Source organism: Apis cerana, linkage group LG2 (genome assembly GCF_029169275.1).
Source record: "Apis cerana isolate GH-2021 linkage group LG2, AcerK_1.0, whole genome shotgun sequence".
NCBI lineage: Eukaryota > Metazoa > Arthropoda > Insecta > Hymenoptera > Apidae > Apis > Apis cerana.
Window position 1 is genome coordinate 6,399,543 of NC_083853.1, and position 17,172 is coordinate 6,416,714.

The 17,172-nt window shown below is 29.2% G+C and overlaps 1 protein-coding gene across 10 annotated transcripts in view; it reads left to right on the forward strand.

The window, feature by feature from the left end:
* Window positions 1-894: 894 nt before the first annotated feature.
* Window positions 895-17,172, forward strand: part of LOC107996809 (serine-rich adhesin for platelets) — a 51,283-nt gene continuing 35,005 nt past the window's right edge. For all 10 annotated transcript variants that reach the window (XM_017055053.3, XM_028666188.2, XM_017055058.3 and 7 more), the window contains exons 1-2: window positions 895-1,498; window positions 5,643-5,736. In XM_017055053.3, coding sequence (XP_016910542.2) covers window positions 5,644-5,736 — 93 coding nt within the window. In that variant the 5' untranslated portion in view covers window positions 895-1,498; window position 5,643. The remainder of the gene's footprint in view (window positions 1,499-5,642; window positions 5,737-17,172) is intronic.

A 17,172-nucleotide genomic window follows, 5' to 3' on the forward strand; every position in this document is an offset into this window, starting at 1 on the left:
TCTACATATTTTATTTTGAAAAATATATTTTGTTTTAAAAATGTTTAATGAAGGATATATTTTTACATAAAAATACAGCTGTTATTAAATATGACATGATCGTTGTTGTAGTTCATTTTCATTTGAATAAAATATTACAACAGCGTAATATATTTATATTTATATAATATCGTTTTGTTCAAATGATAATTAAAGTCATTTTTTAAAATTATAAATATGTCATCTCTACAATATATCAATTGTTTAAGTTACAAATCATTTAAATAATCGTTGTACATATCTCTTGCATAAAAATTTAAATTTTCTTTTATATATTCATTTGCCATACTTTCTAATTTTTTTTATAAAATAAATATGAAGTGAGCAAAAAAGCATATTATATTATCTAACTTTATTTATCTAGGTTTTATTTAAATACATGAATTACTTGATTACATATAAAAATAAATTTTAGAATTATGTAAATAAGAAAAAAAAACATAAGAGAAAAAATTAACTAGTTTGCTTCTGACAAAGTTTTTAAATATAAAAACCGATCTACTTACCCACATATCTAGAAAAAGTACCTTCTATATAACAAGATAAATGAGAAATCACACATGCATCCTCATTAATACATTGAAAATCACGCATATCGAATTTCTTTCGTTTAAAATCAAAATTAAATAAAATAAGAAAACAATTAAAAAAAAGAAAAAAAGTTACAAATTTTTACTTTAATTCAATATGACCAAGGGCTACGCGTATCCGCGTTAACACACAATCTCAGATCGCAGGAAATCACGCATATCGAAGTGGCTATCAGTCAGTAAGAGGAACGAGGCGGCTTGTCGCGGGAGGGGATGCTTTCGAGGTACCTGTGCACCAGGGTAGGGGCAGCGTATAGCACGCAGAGTGCAGGAACGTTGTTGGGTGGTGTGGTGGTGGCGGTGGTGGTGGCGTGGAGTCGGGCGAAAGGGAAAATGGTCGAGCGAACACTTTTTTTTCTCCCCCATTTAGAGCCAGGTTTTTTGACACGGCAGTCGTTCGATCGACTTCCATTTGTCTCCGAGCTTTCCGCCGACTAACGTCCGCCGAGTATAACACCCGGTGTGCATATATATCTCTCGCGAAGATGCGCGTCGATCGTTTCAATCTCACCTGATCTGAGTCGCATGTGCATACGTACAATCGCCGTGAATACAATCGTCGTTAATCGTTCGATCTCGGTTGTTCTCAGTGATCATCGAGACGACTTTTCCGGATCGAATGTGCAAAAAATCGTAATTGTATATAAAATAAATATAACGGATAATTAATTTTTCTAACTCGTTCCTCGAAATCGTTTAAAACCATAGTTCCGAGTCGGTAAACTATATAATAGTAATAATAATAATATCGTGATCCTTGTGATTGAATAACCTGTGATAGAAAAGAAAGGGAGGGTGTAGGAGGATCCGTGACAGGCCAGGTGAACTGAAATGAAACATTGGATCAGGCTGGTCTAAGAAGCCGCAAGGTGAGTGGGCTCAAGTGCGACCGGAACAATTCAACTCTTTTGTCTCGGCATGGGAAAAGCATGAGTCGCTTATTGAAACTTTGCAAGGTCGTTCATTTCAACTGAGGAAAAATAGATGAATCTACTTAGATTACGTTTCTTTTTCTTTTCGTCACAGTCGGTTTCCATGATCGTTTATACGCGTATGGAAACCATCTTCGAGTGGTCGATCGTCCTTAAACCGCTTGTAGAATCATTTAATACGCGCATTGAGTCATTAGGAAATACCTCGGTTTGTTTCGTCATTGAACGTCGAAAATTAAAACGAATCGATTGCGTTTAAAGGAAAAAATTATTATAAAATTTATCATTTTTCCGAGATGGAGACCACATAATGGAAAAACCCGATAAAAGTTGATAATTAGAAGAAAAAAAAATGTCGGTGTTAGAAGTTCCGTGATCGTTATAGAGGAACTGGCTGGAATTGCAGAGAATATTAACCGACCGGCCGCGGAATTAACTGACCGTTGCCTGTAACTTGGTAGTCCACTTTCACGCGCTCAAACTTCCAGATGTTCCTGGTGTTTCTTACGTAAAACTCGGTTACCCGAGCTATCCGTGCCGAAATGATATTTTTTCTGTGACGATGATCGGTGGACTGTTCCTCGAGCTCGTCACGCGATTTTAAATCGAATAATAATGCTGAAAATTGAGCTCGAGATGCACGAGCAATGTGTTTTGGAGAAATTTGTTTTCCTTGTTCTTGCATTCTCTTTTGATGTTTTTTAAAAATTTTTTAAAAATTGAAAGCAAACATTAAGTTTAAGATGAAAATTATAGAAGAAGAAACTCGTATTGTTTACTTTTATAATTTTCGATGTTTTGTTGAAAAAGTAATATTATACTTGATATAAGATATTGCTTGATATAAGATATTTCAATAAGAATGATTCAATGAAAATAACGCAATAAATCATCGATAATTTATATTATGATTATAAAGATCAGAATATGGAAATCTTTAATAGTTTTACAATAATTCTTTTTATAATATTTGCTATATGATATTCGTTTTATTATTACTTTATAAGAGGAATGATCAAAAAGATTTCAAAATGGAAAATTTTTTTTTTACGATTTTTTCTATTTTATTAAAAAATATTTCGATAATTTTGTCCGATCGACGAAATTTTACAATGATTTTCGCTTTCTATTGAATAAGTCTCTACGGAATATGCTTTACAATCGCGGGCAAAACCTGATACATGCAATTGCATATACCGTTGTGCAGAATTTACTTTCGATTGGCGCGTAACAGATTCGTGCGCACGAACGATCGTGGAAAGGAATCAGAGTCTGGAGCACTGTTCTCTCGAGAATGTTTTTAACATGAATTCGTAATAAATTATGAACGAATTAACGAATCTTCTTTTTCTATGAATTCTATGAATTCATAATTAATTCTGTAAACGTGCGATTTAATTGCACATAAAACTCGTCCAACCGGATTTAAATCTTTGATATAAAGATTTTTATTTTATTTTTATTTTATTAGAAATTATTGAAAATATTTCTTTTTTCATATATTTTATTGAATCATCTCTCCATTCTTAATATTATAAATTTTAATTTTATTAGAAATTTTATCAAATACTTTTACATTACATTTTATCGAATTAATCCATTTTTAATTATTTAAACAAGACATACTTTGATTATATACATAGAAGTGAGAAAAATTGTAAAAATTGAGTAACGAATATTAAAAAAAAAATTTATGTTGGAAAACGATCAAGGAGAAGTTGAATGAATTTCATTAATGAATCGTAACGCAGTTGAGTCTAACGGTATTTCGAGTACGGTCGATGATCCATGGTTGATCTTGATCTTCCTCCTCTCCTCGTTGATCTTCGTGCCAACAGAGGAAAGAGAATCGAAAGAACTCACGATCTTCACGATTGGCCGCATATTTGAGACGACCTCGATAGATCTGCCGATAGATTCGTCAAATTCTAAACATTTTCAAACCGATTTTTTATTTTTTACATTAAATTAGACCATCGATAATTCTATCAATTATGTTAAACTGAAAATTATGTATTCAATCTTTTTTAATATCATGTAATCATGATGTAATTTTTAATTTGATCTAAATAATTCTGTAATAAAATAAGTAATATTAAAATAATAAATTGATGACAAGTATAAAGATAAAGTTGAAAGATGTCTGGATATTGATTAATAACTTGATTATGAAAGTTAGGTAAATTAATAAATAAATCTAACTAGTGTCCATGTCTTGTATAAATAATTAATTAAAAATTTGCGATGCGGAGAAGATTGAAAAGTTTTTATTTAGCAAAAGTTATATCATTAGTAAAAGGTTTATTTGAGCGCAAAAATCTTCAGTATCGTTATTATTTCCGATTTTCTAGAACGATTGAGAATCTCAAGAGAAATTTTTTTTTTCTGCCATTAAAATTATTTCCTTTGAACAATCTTTTCCTTACCCCCAAGTAAATCAAGAAAAATATTCTTATTTCAAACTTTTTAATGGAGCAAGATTTCTCCATGAAAATTATAATTTAAAATCATAATTGAAGATATACATCTTTTTATCGAGAAAAAAATATATTATTTCTCAAATAGAAAAGATATTGTGAATGGTTCGAATATAAAAATTCAAAGAAGAACATTTTAATAAAGAGGAGAATAATGAGACTATTTCTGGAAATTGATACAGTTTTTATAAAACCTATATGGAAAGCGATTCAGGTTTCCATTAAATATACAGGGTGGGGCAACAAGAGCTATGGGCATGAAACGAACCTTCGCCTCTTTCTTATTTTTTTCTTCTTTTTTTCAGACATAACGAAATTATTTGCAATTATCAGTCCAATTAAACAGATCAACGCGATGTTTACATTTACAGGGACTACTTGTAAACTTAATACTCTCGTTCTCGAGTAAAAATATCTTTTTATCAGATTCTATAAGATTTCACTTTCATATCGATCGTACTTTCATATTATCAATTATAATAGTGGTGTATGAAAGTATGATTGATATATTAACGAAGATGAAATATAATAAAATGATAAAATATGCATGTTATGTACTTTTCTCAACCGTTGTGTGCAAACGCGAATTGATTGAAGCTTAATTAACATTTTCTCAGAATATAAGGGAATAATAATCGATCTCGGTATTATTAAATGACAGGGTGTCAACTGGTGTTATTTTTAATGGAATAAATAGAGAGACGAAGGCGTTGTGGCACAACATAGCGAGATAAAAATAAGGGTTCGATCGATCTTTTTGATATAGAAACAAAGTGGATAATTGGGTATTCATCCTTGACGATGTAAAAATAATCGGATCCGAGACAAAGATACGTCGGATATAATTTAATATCAGAGGTAATTTTGAGAAAGTATATCTTTTTTGGGATCGATACGCGAAAATTGGGAAACATATATAATTGTACTTAAACTTGCGATCTCATAGATGCTCGGTCATGTTATGGTATAGTCGTTGAGAATTATACGCGCCGGTTAACAGGCTGAGGATAATACGAGTAAAAGTAGATTTAAATGGAGAAGGTGGTTCTTGACTTTCACACATGCATGCATTAAGTAGTCTTACGTATAGAGTGATCTGAAAGAAAAAGATGATGACATATTTAGGATTGTTTTGATCGAAAAATTGTTAATTTTTTATTTTCTATGGTATTATTTGGAAAATTTTTACTTGATTATATTTTATTTTGTAAAAAATACTTATCAGGAACGTTTTTCTCGAATATTGAATGTTAATTAGAATATAGTACAACCTCCATTATAATTTATATTTATTTAAATTTTATTTATATTTATTAATTTATATTTATTTCGTTTAAATGAGAGAAAATAGATAGGCATAAACTATTTGAAAGAAATCATAATTGAAAAAGTAGAAAGCAGAAAGTAGTTAACATAAAAAACCATTGAAATAAATGATGCATTGGTTCATTGAAAATATACTTATTGTCTTTAAATTTTCCTCAAAATTTTCAACGATTGAAATATTCAAAACGAATGAAAATAATTTGAAAAAACAACTTTTTTTTCATTTTTTTTTTAATTTTTTTGATGTTACTTAATATATTTATTTTTTATTATTGCAGAATGGTGGGGAGATTTTCGTGGTGTACGACGGTGGTTGCATTGGTGGTGCTGCTGCTTTTCGTCACAACCGAAGGTCTTCGTGAACGTAGTCAGGTAAGTGGATAATTATCTTGAAAAGGTTTAACTGTTTCTGAAAGATTTCATTTAGATGGGAGCAAAAAAATTAAAATTAATGATATCTCAACACACGATCAATATTTTTGGTTACTTTTATTCTATACTTTCATTTTTATTAATGGTAATATTTATTTTCTCGTTGAAATATATGAAATCACACATTACGAACACATTTTGTTACATAATAAAAATAATCTGTTAAAATTTTATTATAGGTAATTACATTCTAAAATAAACATGAAAGAAAGATTTCACAATAAAATTATATTTTTTATCGAATGTATTCACGAAAGTCTTGATTATTTCGTAGTTGTTAAACAGAGATGGTCAATTACTTCGTGAAACTTCAAATTATTCTGAAAATTATTCACGGTTTAGTTGAGACTATAACTTTTAATGCAACTTTTTAAACGTTTCGACATTGATTCGATAGATAGAGTACTTTGAATATAGTTTTAAGTGTTTAAGTAAGTTCATTTATTAAATTATACCATCGCTTAGTGAGATATATTCATAAAATGAAGTCATTCATTATTCCTTCCATTCAAATCACAAAACATATTTATTACAATATTCGTTACAATATACAATATCATATACAATACTTTTTTCCTTTCATTTTGATTAAAAAAATTCAAGGTAGCGTATATTATACTCATCAAAAAAAAAATTTTTCGATCAAATTACATATTTTATAATTTTATCTTAGTATTTTCCAATCAATCGCGATTTTTCTCTTCAAAACCAAGAGTGTCTCAATTCCGTGTCAAGGATACCGTGTTGCGGGCGTACAATGTTTGGTATGATGGCGGTTTTAATTCATTTTTTCTTCTTTCATTGTCCACGAAGGCTATCGCGCCGCTGGAACGGATTAATCCTTATAATTTGAATAACGTCTCGTAATCGAATCTTGTAAATACACACGGACAATTAACGATCGAGGAAGCGAGTTATTTGTAAAAAAAAAAATCCTCTATTACGAGGACTATTTTCGTTTGAAAAAGGAAATCCTCTCAGGTTTTATCGAGAATGTTACGCGTTTCCTTTCTTACTGTCGTTAAGTCGCATCTTCATCTATCTTCGTTGATCTTCAAAGCGTTGATCTCGTGTGAAGCGTCGACTTAATCGTGTCACGCGATTTAGCAAGGATATCGTTACAAAGAAATCGTGAAAATGATCGGAAAAATCGCAAGGTGTTGGTAAATCGCGATAGGAAGTTGGCAGTTTTCACTGTAACGCTCGTGTTTGGTGCTACAAACTTTCGTGCACGACTGGTAAACTGTTATTTAGAAATTAGTCGAACGTAGAAAATGATCGAACGGGATCGAGAAGAGATCGAGACTAGAGAATTGTAAAGGGGAAAGAAGTTAATTATTATTAGTTAAAGAGATAGGAACGTGACGTTCGTTTCTCGATAGAAAGCGACTTGAATAGACGAATTTACTTTCCATAAAATTAGTGTTAATGGAGATTAAGTTTATTCTTATTTTCCTTCCATTTCGTCGAGAAAAAAAAATATATATAAATCGATCTGTTATGTATATTTCACGAAAGATTTTGTGTTTGATTTGTTTAATTTTATTCGTTATTGAATTTTGAATGAAATATATTTTTCTTGATATATTTTTCTGATTAAATGATTTGGAAATTGTTTCTTTGAGCTATTTTATTTATTTACGGAAAATTACATAATAAGAAGAAAGTAAGAAATGTCTAGCGAAATGTCAGTAAACTTCACGTTTTTACTGTAATAGTTATGTCAGATCTATTTAATGGAAATTTAATTCGAAGTATGTATACGAAGCGTAGGAGGCAATGTGGAAAGTAATAGTCTTCTGACTTAAGAAGTAGTTATGATACTTGTTTAGAAATTACAGTTAAATACATAACTTTTCCTTTCAATTTATGATTGAAAATTCATATATAATACTTATGTATATAATTAATTTATTATTTATATAATTAAAATTCTATTCTTAATTTTTTATTATTATTATAAAGTTGTAATATATCTTTTTATTATATTCTCTCTTTTTTATTCTTTTCTTAAATGCTTTACATTTATATTTAATTTATATAAAAAGAATTTAAACTTTTTTTCATTTTAATTTGACATGCATATTAAAAATGATGAACGCTATAAAATGAAGAGATAAAGATTGATATCTTCTAATCCTTGAACCGATTCTCGATGTTATACGCGATGCAATTATGGCGAACGACGATCATCTTGAACGTTCTTTGATTCCTTCACCGCAAAGGTTATCGAAACGTGTTTTTTGATTGAAAAAATGACCGCCACGAATCCTTTCATCGTTCATGTAACTCATAAATATCTAGCCACGTGTCGAAGATTGGAAAGTTTTAATAATGATCCAACATTGCGCTAGATGCATTTGCTAGGTCACTTGTGGAGGAAAGGGAAAAGGGAAGTGTATCCATTCATTCATTTTTATTTGTCAGAATTTAATTTGACCAAAGTTTCATCAGAATCTTATATCTTTCTCCAATAGATAATCATTACAAATACTCTAAACTTTAAATAACAAATTTCAATTATTTTAGTTACTCCATATATTGATTATATCTCAAATTTCTCATTATAATACTATTAAATTACCACATTCTCTTTAAGATTAAACTCGAATAGATCGTTATTTCTTAAGGCTCGAACATTACAAAATTCGATTCTTTTAATTATCGAAACATTTAAAGTATAGCATGAATATGAAATTCTTTGAGCAAACATAAAAATAACAGTAAATATGGAAAATAACTAATCAGGTTCGTATTCCTTTCAGAAAATTCCTTCCAAACAAAACATATGTACATTCTTGAATCTCATAGTCGTTTGTTCTTAAATTCAAACATTTTTAATTAAAAGAGATAAATCTTACGATCATTATTTCATTCCCACAAAATAGATTTTTTTCTGTCACGTTATATTAAATTTATAATTACTCGATGCGTATCGAACTAATTACATCATCAGCATAAACAAATTCATCGATCAAAATTTTCTCTAATCCAACAATACTTTATCCTCTAATTCTCTTTCGTAATTATTTCCAAATTATTTTCGAGACACAGATGAAATATTTTTCTTGTTAACTTGTTTCCCGCATTATTATTTCGTTCCATTATTAGAGCGAGTTTGCAACGAAATTTTCACCGAAAATCATATGAACGGTGTATTGTGTTACGTGCTCGAATTCCGTGGTTGAAGCGGCTCGATAGCGGAGAGATACAGAACAGAAATGGATACAGAGGAAGAAAAGAAAGGAAGAAAAGAGAGGTGCAGGTTCGTGTGGACCACGCCTAGTCGTGCGCTGGTCTCTCGCTTGCGAATAATACAACGGGTGATCGTAAATTTTACAACTGCTGAGTATTTTCACGTGATGAATGATAGGTAGTTTGCACAGTCTGTTGGATTGTTGAATGGTTGATAGGATAGGATTCAAACCGGATACGATTATGCGTGTTATGGAATAGTGGTTTTATCGTTATTGAAGTGGATGGAAAATATGATTGGAATGGAGTTTTGTATTTCTTTGGTCTCGATAGGTCTTTCGATTTATTGGATTAAGTCAATTAGGGATAACTAATGAGGATTAGAACGAGTAAATGATAATGATTTGAGAGAATTGATCGAGAATTATTTTTTGTATAAAATAGATATATTTTCGAATTGATAGTGGTATTCATTTCGAAATGATTCTCGAGAATTTTTCTCTCAATTGTATGCATCTTAAAATAAGATATCTAGAAATAAGGATGCGAATATATTTGAGAGTAAAATTTTTGAAAGTTGCTCTCGAGAATTCTATTAAGTTATTTTTCGCTGATGAATATTTATACATATTAAGAGTGAAAGTTATTATTATAAATCGTAAATCTGAAATATTATTGTGTTGAATTCTTATATCATAATGATGATCATTTCACATTTATAAAGTAAATGTAATCGAATTGTATTTTTATAGAAAATTTATTTTGGTACAAATGATATTATATAAATATATATTTATTACAGAGAGATATATCTATATTTTTAGAACTAATACCTTCAATGTTATTTCTTATCGATTATTGCCTTATCAAACATTTTAATACTTTAAAGAAAAAAGTGAAAAGATATCTGATAGTTTCATAAATTTTTCAATTTATTTGTAGATATATCTTCAAATTTATCTATGCTATTTACTATAAGCAGAATTTTGACTAATTAAAAATATATTTGTCCTCCAATTTTTTAATTAAAAATTAATTTACGTTCATCCTGTTATTTCTCTAAAAAAATTCACAAAGAATAAGTAAATTCTATTCTGTTCACCCGTTATACAAAGCGCTCAGGTATCAATCGTTTAATAAACTTTATACGTTGCAGAGAGTGCGCATTTTGTAGGATTATCTGTTCTAAATTTCGATACGGTATCACGTGTATTACCAGTCCGTTTAATGCGATTAATCACACGTTAATTACCTTAGGTTAATTAATTCGATTCGAATCGTGATTCATGGTATTTCGTGTTCGATAATTAAATATTCTCAATTAGGAATTTTATGGATTTATGGAAAAAGATACGTGATTATGCAAATATTTTAACACTTGAACTCTATTTCAAAAATTTTGATTAAACACATTTGGCATTTAGAAGTTTGCTGAACAGATGCACGATATTTCGAACACGAATGCAATCGGCTGAAAATAACTCTTGAATGACCGACTTTCATAGTGGTAAAAAGCACTTATTCCTAGCAAATAATAATGTTTCATTAATGGTAAAAAATGGGTCATCGTAACTTATACTATTACCAAGATTTATTTCCATTTTTGTTTAATTAGTGAGAAAATTTAGTTTATTTGTCTGTTTATTTACTTTCGTGTTACATAATATGGTGTTAAATAACAATTAAAATCTTCTTTATTCCAATTTTCTAGAAGCTTTAGAAAAATAACGAAGGATAAATCTGCTTTTACCAATACTTTTTACCAAATTATTCAATAAACCAAATATATTAAAAAAATTTAAAATCATTTTCCAGGAATCATATCGAAATTTTCTCTAATAAGATAATAACTTTAACAGATTTATCATTTTAAAATAGGCATAGCTTCGATCTAATTCCATCTTAATTCAAATTCTACGAAATACATATTATACATATAGATTCCAAAATTCTTTTGATCGATAATGAAATCTTCGATTATTCCTCAAATTTCATCAATTCTTAAATTCGATTTCATGCTTTGATTCTCGACGGATTAACGCAAGATAGAAACTCGGTTGGTAAATCTTTTAACCGTATCTCGAATCGAAAAATAGCACAGCCGTTATCGATTCTATCTTTTTGTAACTATTGCAAACACGCAATCGGCCTGGAAATATTTTATTATTATGCGATCTGTTCGTTGATGAAGGATTCGAGGAGGAAAGGACGGTCTGATCTCGCTGAAAGTTAATGCACATCATACCATCCTTAATCTAAATTACACATCTATTACAGGCGTTGCTTCCCGTCTTACGGCATTTCGTATTCCTTGCTCGGTTTTGCGCAATCGAATCGCAACGCGAAAAGAAGAAGCAGCAGGATGAGGTCAGCGGATTTCGTTTCGTCAAGTAAGGGGTTCGATAATAATAAAAAAAAAATAATAGATTATATACTGGATTAAGCAATGAAAAAGATAAAAGAATATTTGAACTCGATTGTTTAAGTGACTGATTATCAGTATTTTCACAAGTACAATTATATAAATGCAAATATCTGTTTCATCGTTTAAATATTATGTAGCTTATTTCGGATATCACGTGAGATTCTGAGATTTTTCTATATTTAAAATTTTTATATAATAAACATATAATTAGGATAATAAGGATGAGGTGGTTAAAAATAGTTTATCTTGAAGTTAGTTTGATATTAATTGCTATTGTTTTATGTTTCAAATAAGTCTTATGCGTTAATTAAGAAAAATAAATTAATTTATTAATTTGGCTTCTAGTTTGGCTTATATATTTCTCAAATCTATTTAATAGTTTATTTAATGATCCTTTTGTAACCGAAAGAAATTTCTAATTAAGAAATAATCCTGGTAATACGATGAAGAAGATTATATTCTCTAAAAAGTATTATATTGCAAAAATATAATACTTAAATCGAAACTTGAATGTTATATTATAGTTGCGTAAGATACATTTTATAGAATTTTCGTGAAAATGCGGAAAATGGGTCTTTGTTCTATCTCGAGAATAAAAGACCGCGAACCTTGAATAATGAAAGTTTACACGGATACACGTTATAATAATGATTCGCGAAGCCGAATTAAAATTCTGCGCAAAATAAGTTTGCAGCGAAAGTTTCTGCGCTTTGCGGTTTATCAGATCAATATAATTACGTACAAATATTTCTTTTTTCTCCACAAATCTTGTAAATTCTTTTTACCAAATCAATAAGCGAGAAACGATTCGATCCGTTTCAAATTATAATACTTTTTCTCTGAAAAGAATTATCGTTAAAGCAAACAAACTCTACATACAGCAGTCTCTTAATAAAAACAATGAAACAAAGTAAATGCAATTAATATACATGTGACAAAATTTCATCACAATTGATATCACTCAAAATAATTCATTGTTGTTATGTTTTTATTTTCATTAATAAAAGATTACAATTCGATCTCCAATCTCCACTCAGAGAAAAATATTCCTTTCTCCTTATATGCTAATATTATCTAAGATCGTTTAAACGGATAAATATTGCGATCATTAAAAAAATCGACATTTCTTCATATTCATAGCTTGATTAAAGCGCGTTGAAAGTATAATTCTCTCGTAAAATCCAGTTTAATTGCAATCAAATTGTATGTTTATCGAACGTCGTTGCATAAGAGAAATTTCTATGAACCTTGGATAAGAAGGAGACATGTATTCTGGATAAGTGAAAGATTGTGCAAAGAAAGTTTTTTTATTAATCCAGATCAGTTTTTATCAGATGCTTTGCAACATCTTTCTTGTTACATTATAGATACGTGTATCCAATGATCCCTGATCCCATGCATAATTATGAAAGAGCATTAACATTTTCGAGCATATAAATCGTCTTGTGGAATAAGGTGCATGGTCCAAGGTCGTCCACTTTTGCTACGGGATTTCTATTATTCTTATCAACCTCATCAATAGGATATGGGTGTCCTTGATCGATTATTGATGGACGAGAAAAAAATTGGAGCGTGTCGAGAATCTGTGTATTTAATTTGCATTTTTTCCCCTTGCATCCATCGCCCACAATGTCGAAGAATATAATATTCAATCGAGTTTTGCAACTTAAGATCTTGGAAATGGGTTAAATAAGATTCGCGTGTTTTTAATTGAATACGATTTTATATTAATTGGGGCACTAAAAATAATTTTTGAAAATTCAAGATAGAAAAAGATAGGAAAATTCTTCTTTTAGATTAACATTTATTAGCTTTTTTTTTAAAAGAGTTTTATTTCTAAAGAATAAAGTGATATAATTTTAGCATTCTTGATGTGATAGGTTTTTTGGCATTTTCATTCTTGAGAATTTCGAGCATAGGATTAGATGTTTCTATGAAATATATTTTATTTATTGCATATATAACAATAAGGACAAGTATTGCATTCTTTCTTGCTCATAGTTGTAGCTTTTATATAATAATTAAACTTGAAAAATTCTTACGTTCGATAATTTTCAATATTTGATGTTATAAAAATGCTTAATGTTATAATTAATAACTCGTTTATAAATTTTATCAGTCATCGTTAATGATCAATGCTGAAATTCTTATTTTAAGAAAAATTGGTTTCGTTAACAACTGAAACAACTAGTAATGTTGAAACGACTATTTCAAGTATATAACATTGATTGAATAACGAAGGAAAATTTTTTTCCCTGCTTCATCCATTTCTGGAGACTCGTTCTTCATGATTGAAACTAAGAGCTCACTTATACTCTTGTCTCTAATCTTGTTGCACGTGAAGTTACGTTTAATATGTCTCATTGCATTAACTTGTTGCATTACGTGCATTCTGTTGCATCACTGTACGAGTCCATTTGCAATTAATGCAAGTTGAAGTTATTTTGTGGTCTGACGATGGTTATCGTTCAGATTATAATCAGGGAGGAATTATGATTGCAATCGAACTTCTTCATTTTTGACGTGAATGTAGTTTTATATAGTTAATCTTATATCAGATGTATGTAAACAGTAATATCTCATTTTTTTATTAAGTAGGATTAATTTTCATTTATATTATAAATGATACATCTTATATAGAGTCATGATCATTATCTCTTATCTTAAAATTGATGAATATTTTCAAGAAATGTTGTGTCAAATTTAAAGAAAAAACACTAAAATAATATCTTTTTCCCATAAGTATTTTTTATAGAATCATTTAAATATCCAACATTCTTTTTTGTTTTCTTATACATAATTTTTTTAATTTCTTAGACTATAAAATTCCACGCTCAGAATTTCAAAGGATCAAATATAAATTGAAATAAAATGGAAACTTTCAACAAGCCACGTGGAAATTTTTAATAATCTACGTATTATTATTTCTCGAATATTTGCAACGATTTTGTATTATCATATTGATGAAATATCTGTAAATTTCACGCATTTCCATCTTTCTTTAAGCATCGTATACACATGATCGTTTCAATGTTACCAAGTGCGACGAATCGCAAATGACTCTCGTTTGTCTTCGAACCTCTCATTTGTGCATCCATATGCACAGGTACGAACACAGTTATCGATCGTTTAAAAGTGTATATCTATAGGTGCACACCGATGAACTTAGCATCTTGCACAAGCGTGCATAAGCATAATCTAAATCAGGTTTTCCTTTCAGAGAAAGCGCCTCTTCTGCATGGTTTATTTCAACTAACTTCCCGAAGTTCGTGTTGTTTTTATTTTCCTTTATATTATTATTTATTTTTGCCATTTTTTCTTTTTTTAGTTTACTTCCATTCGTTATCTTTGAAACAATTCGTATAGTAATTACAAATTTCATGAATCATCGTGCTATTATTCCATTCATTCAATTTTTCCAATGATTTTGACATAAGGTTAAATTAAATTAAAAAAAAAATTAAATGAATCGAATTGAATGATTTTTTAAATTAGATTTTAATATAAGAATTAATATTGGTTAATAATCTGTAAAATCCTGTAGAATAACTTTTTATTTTATGTTAAAATTCTGATAAATGAATTTATCATTTGTCTTATTTTTATTTTATTTTAGATCGAGTTTTTTTTTGAAAAATCTAAATTGTAATAGTAGACTATTCTACGAGATAGTAATTATTCGATAATAAAAATATTAAGTTTTTCCTTCGCAGTTCCTCGATCTTCTCAATTTCTCAAATAATAATTAACGAAATAATAAAATTTCTTTGGATAAATTATTCAAACCCAAGAAAAGAAAAAAGATACATAAATTACATTTTTCTAATTATTTGATATAATTGCCTCCATTATAAAACATTGCACCATTCTTTCTACTCTACTCATACTTTATTATTTATTTTCCCTTAAAATAGACTTTCAAGTAGATTATCACTTAAATCGTCTCGTTAAATTATGACGATTTGACCAGAAGAAACGTTTCTATTCCAGAAAAGATACGTACACGCGTTTCCGGAGTTTCCGCGTTCCTTTGTAACTCGAAAGAAATCGTGCAAGAATCGAGAGCAACAAAGGTGAAATAAAGAGACAACCGTCGACAATTATTTCGCGTTTCATTTCGCCCAGATTTCCATTTGATTTTCCACACACAATTGACGATATAAAAGCGATCCACGTCGATCTTCTGGCACTGTTTCCAATTTTCTATGTTTCTCTTTCACCATTGTCATCGCTCATCCATCGCGGTATCGCATTGTATGCACCGTCATGCGATTCTCGTGTTTGCAATTTTCATTCTGGCACGAGTGTCGAGTTCATCGTATTTACATTTAATTTCATTTTCACTTTTTCTCGTTTTCTCAATCTTAGAAAAAAATAAAGCCAATTAATTCCCTCCGTGGATATATCGTTGCTCGACATTGTTTTATCGTGCAATTATTTTAGGTTTAAGTTTCAGGAATTAAAATCGAATGATTTTTAACTTCTTGGAAATTTATCTCATTAGAATGTAGATGTAAAAATGAACTATGTATAATTAGAACGAGTTAAATATTGAATTCGATTGAAAATAGGGAAGAATTGGTATGGAAGAATAAAAATAGTTGCATAGCAAAGCCCGTTTTATTTATTTTTTTTTTCTTTAATGCGCATCTAAAATAAATAAGAAAGAAAGATAAAAAATTAATTGAAATTTCTTGCTTCTTAGAAAATTGCTTCATACTGTACGTAATGCTGCAGATTGCTTTTTGACTTGCATCATCGACAATGGTGTCTGTAATTAAGTTTGCTCGATTCATTCATACGTAACTGGTTTGAGTTCTTCTAAGCAATTATGCGACGCGGATCAAGAATGTTTTCATTATGAATATATTAAATTTTTATTAATTATACATATAAAACGAAGAAATTCTTCCCCCGTGTTTTGATATTTTTTTTTACATCATTTTGGAGATTTTATATTAAAAGAGGTTTTACCTATTTGAAGAATAGGATAATCACGGATTTGGACTATTCTCACTTTTACGCAAAGTGTCGTAATTTTCTTATTTTCCGGTTTTTCTAGTTTTCCTAGATTTAAGTGGAACAACAGCACTTTCATGACCAATTGTACACGAATATCTGTCATCGATTTCAACACAAGGTGTTCACCGTGTAAAGATCATCAGATTGAAAATTGCTGTATTAGCATAGTACAGTTTCATTATTCATTAGAATCACGAGATCGGAAAATTAGATGTAACGTGTGAACTTCGAGTTTTGCATAATTCGTGCTAACACCATCATTTCCATAATTCATAATGACGCTTTAAAATCGCAATTTGTAAGTAGGTACTTAGTTTTTGATTAGAGCTCTTTAATACGAAGATGACTCTTCGTGAATTTTAGAAAGAAAGATAGTTCATGGCTTAACAATGCCACGTACATCACAATACCAATCACAATTTATATTTCTATTATTATAATTTATTTTAATATTACTATTAAATATTTAAATACTATTAAATATTACTATAATTAATTTTTATGAGATAAAAGTGTGTTTATGAACGAAAATCAAATATAATTTAAATTTTCGAAAACGATTTATTATTTTTCATAGTTTACGATTGATCTTTTCTTTCTTCGGTGTATTTCCCTATTTAATTTAAAAATAAAATTGGCTATTGCATATTTATAATATTTTTTACATATTCATATCAAAATTTTTATCTCTCACGGAGAAAGTAATGTAAATTAAAACATTTCATAATTAATGA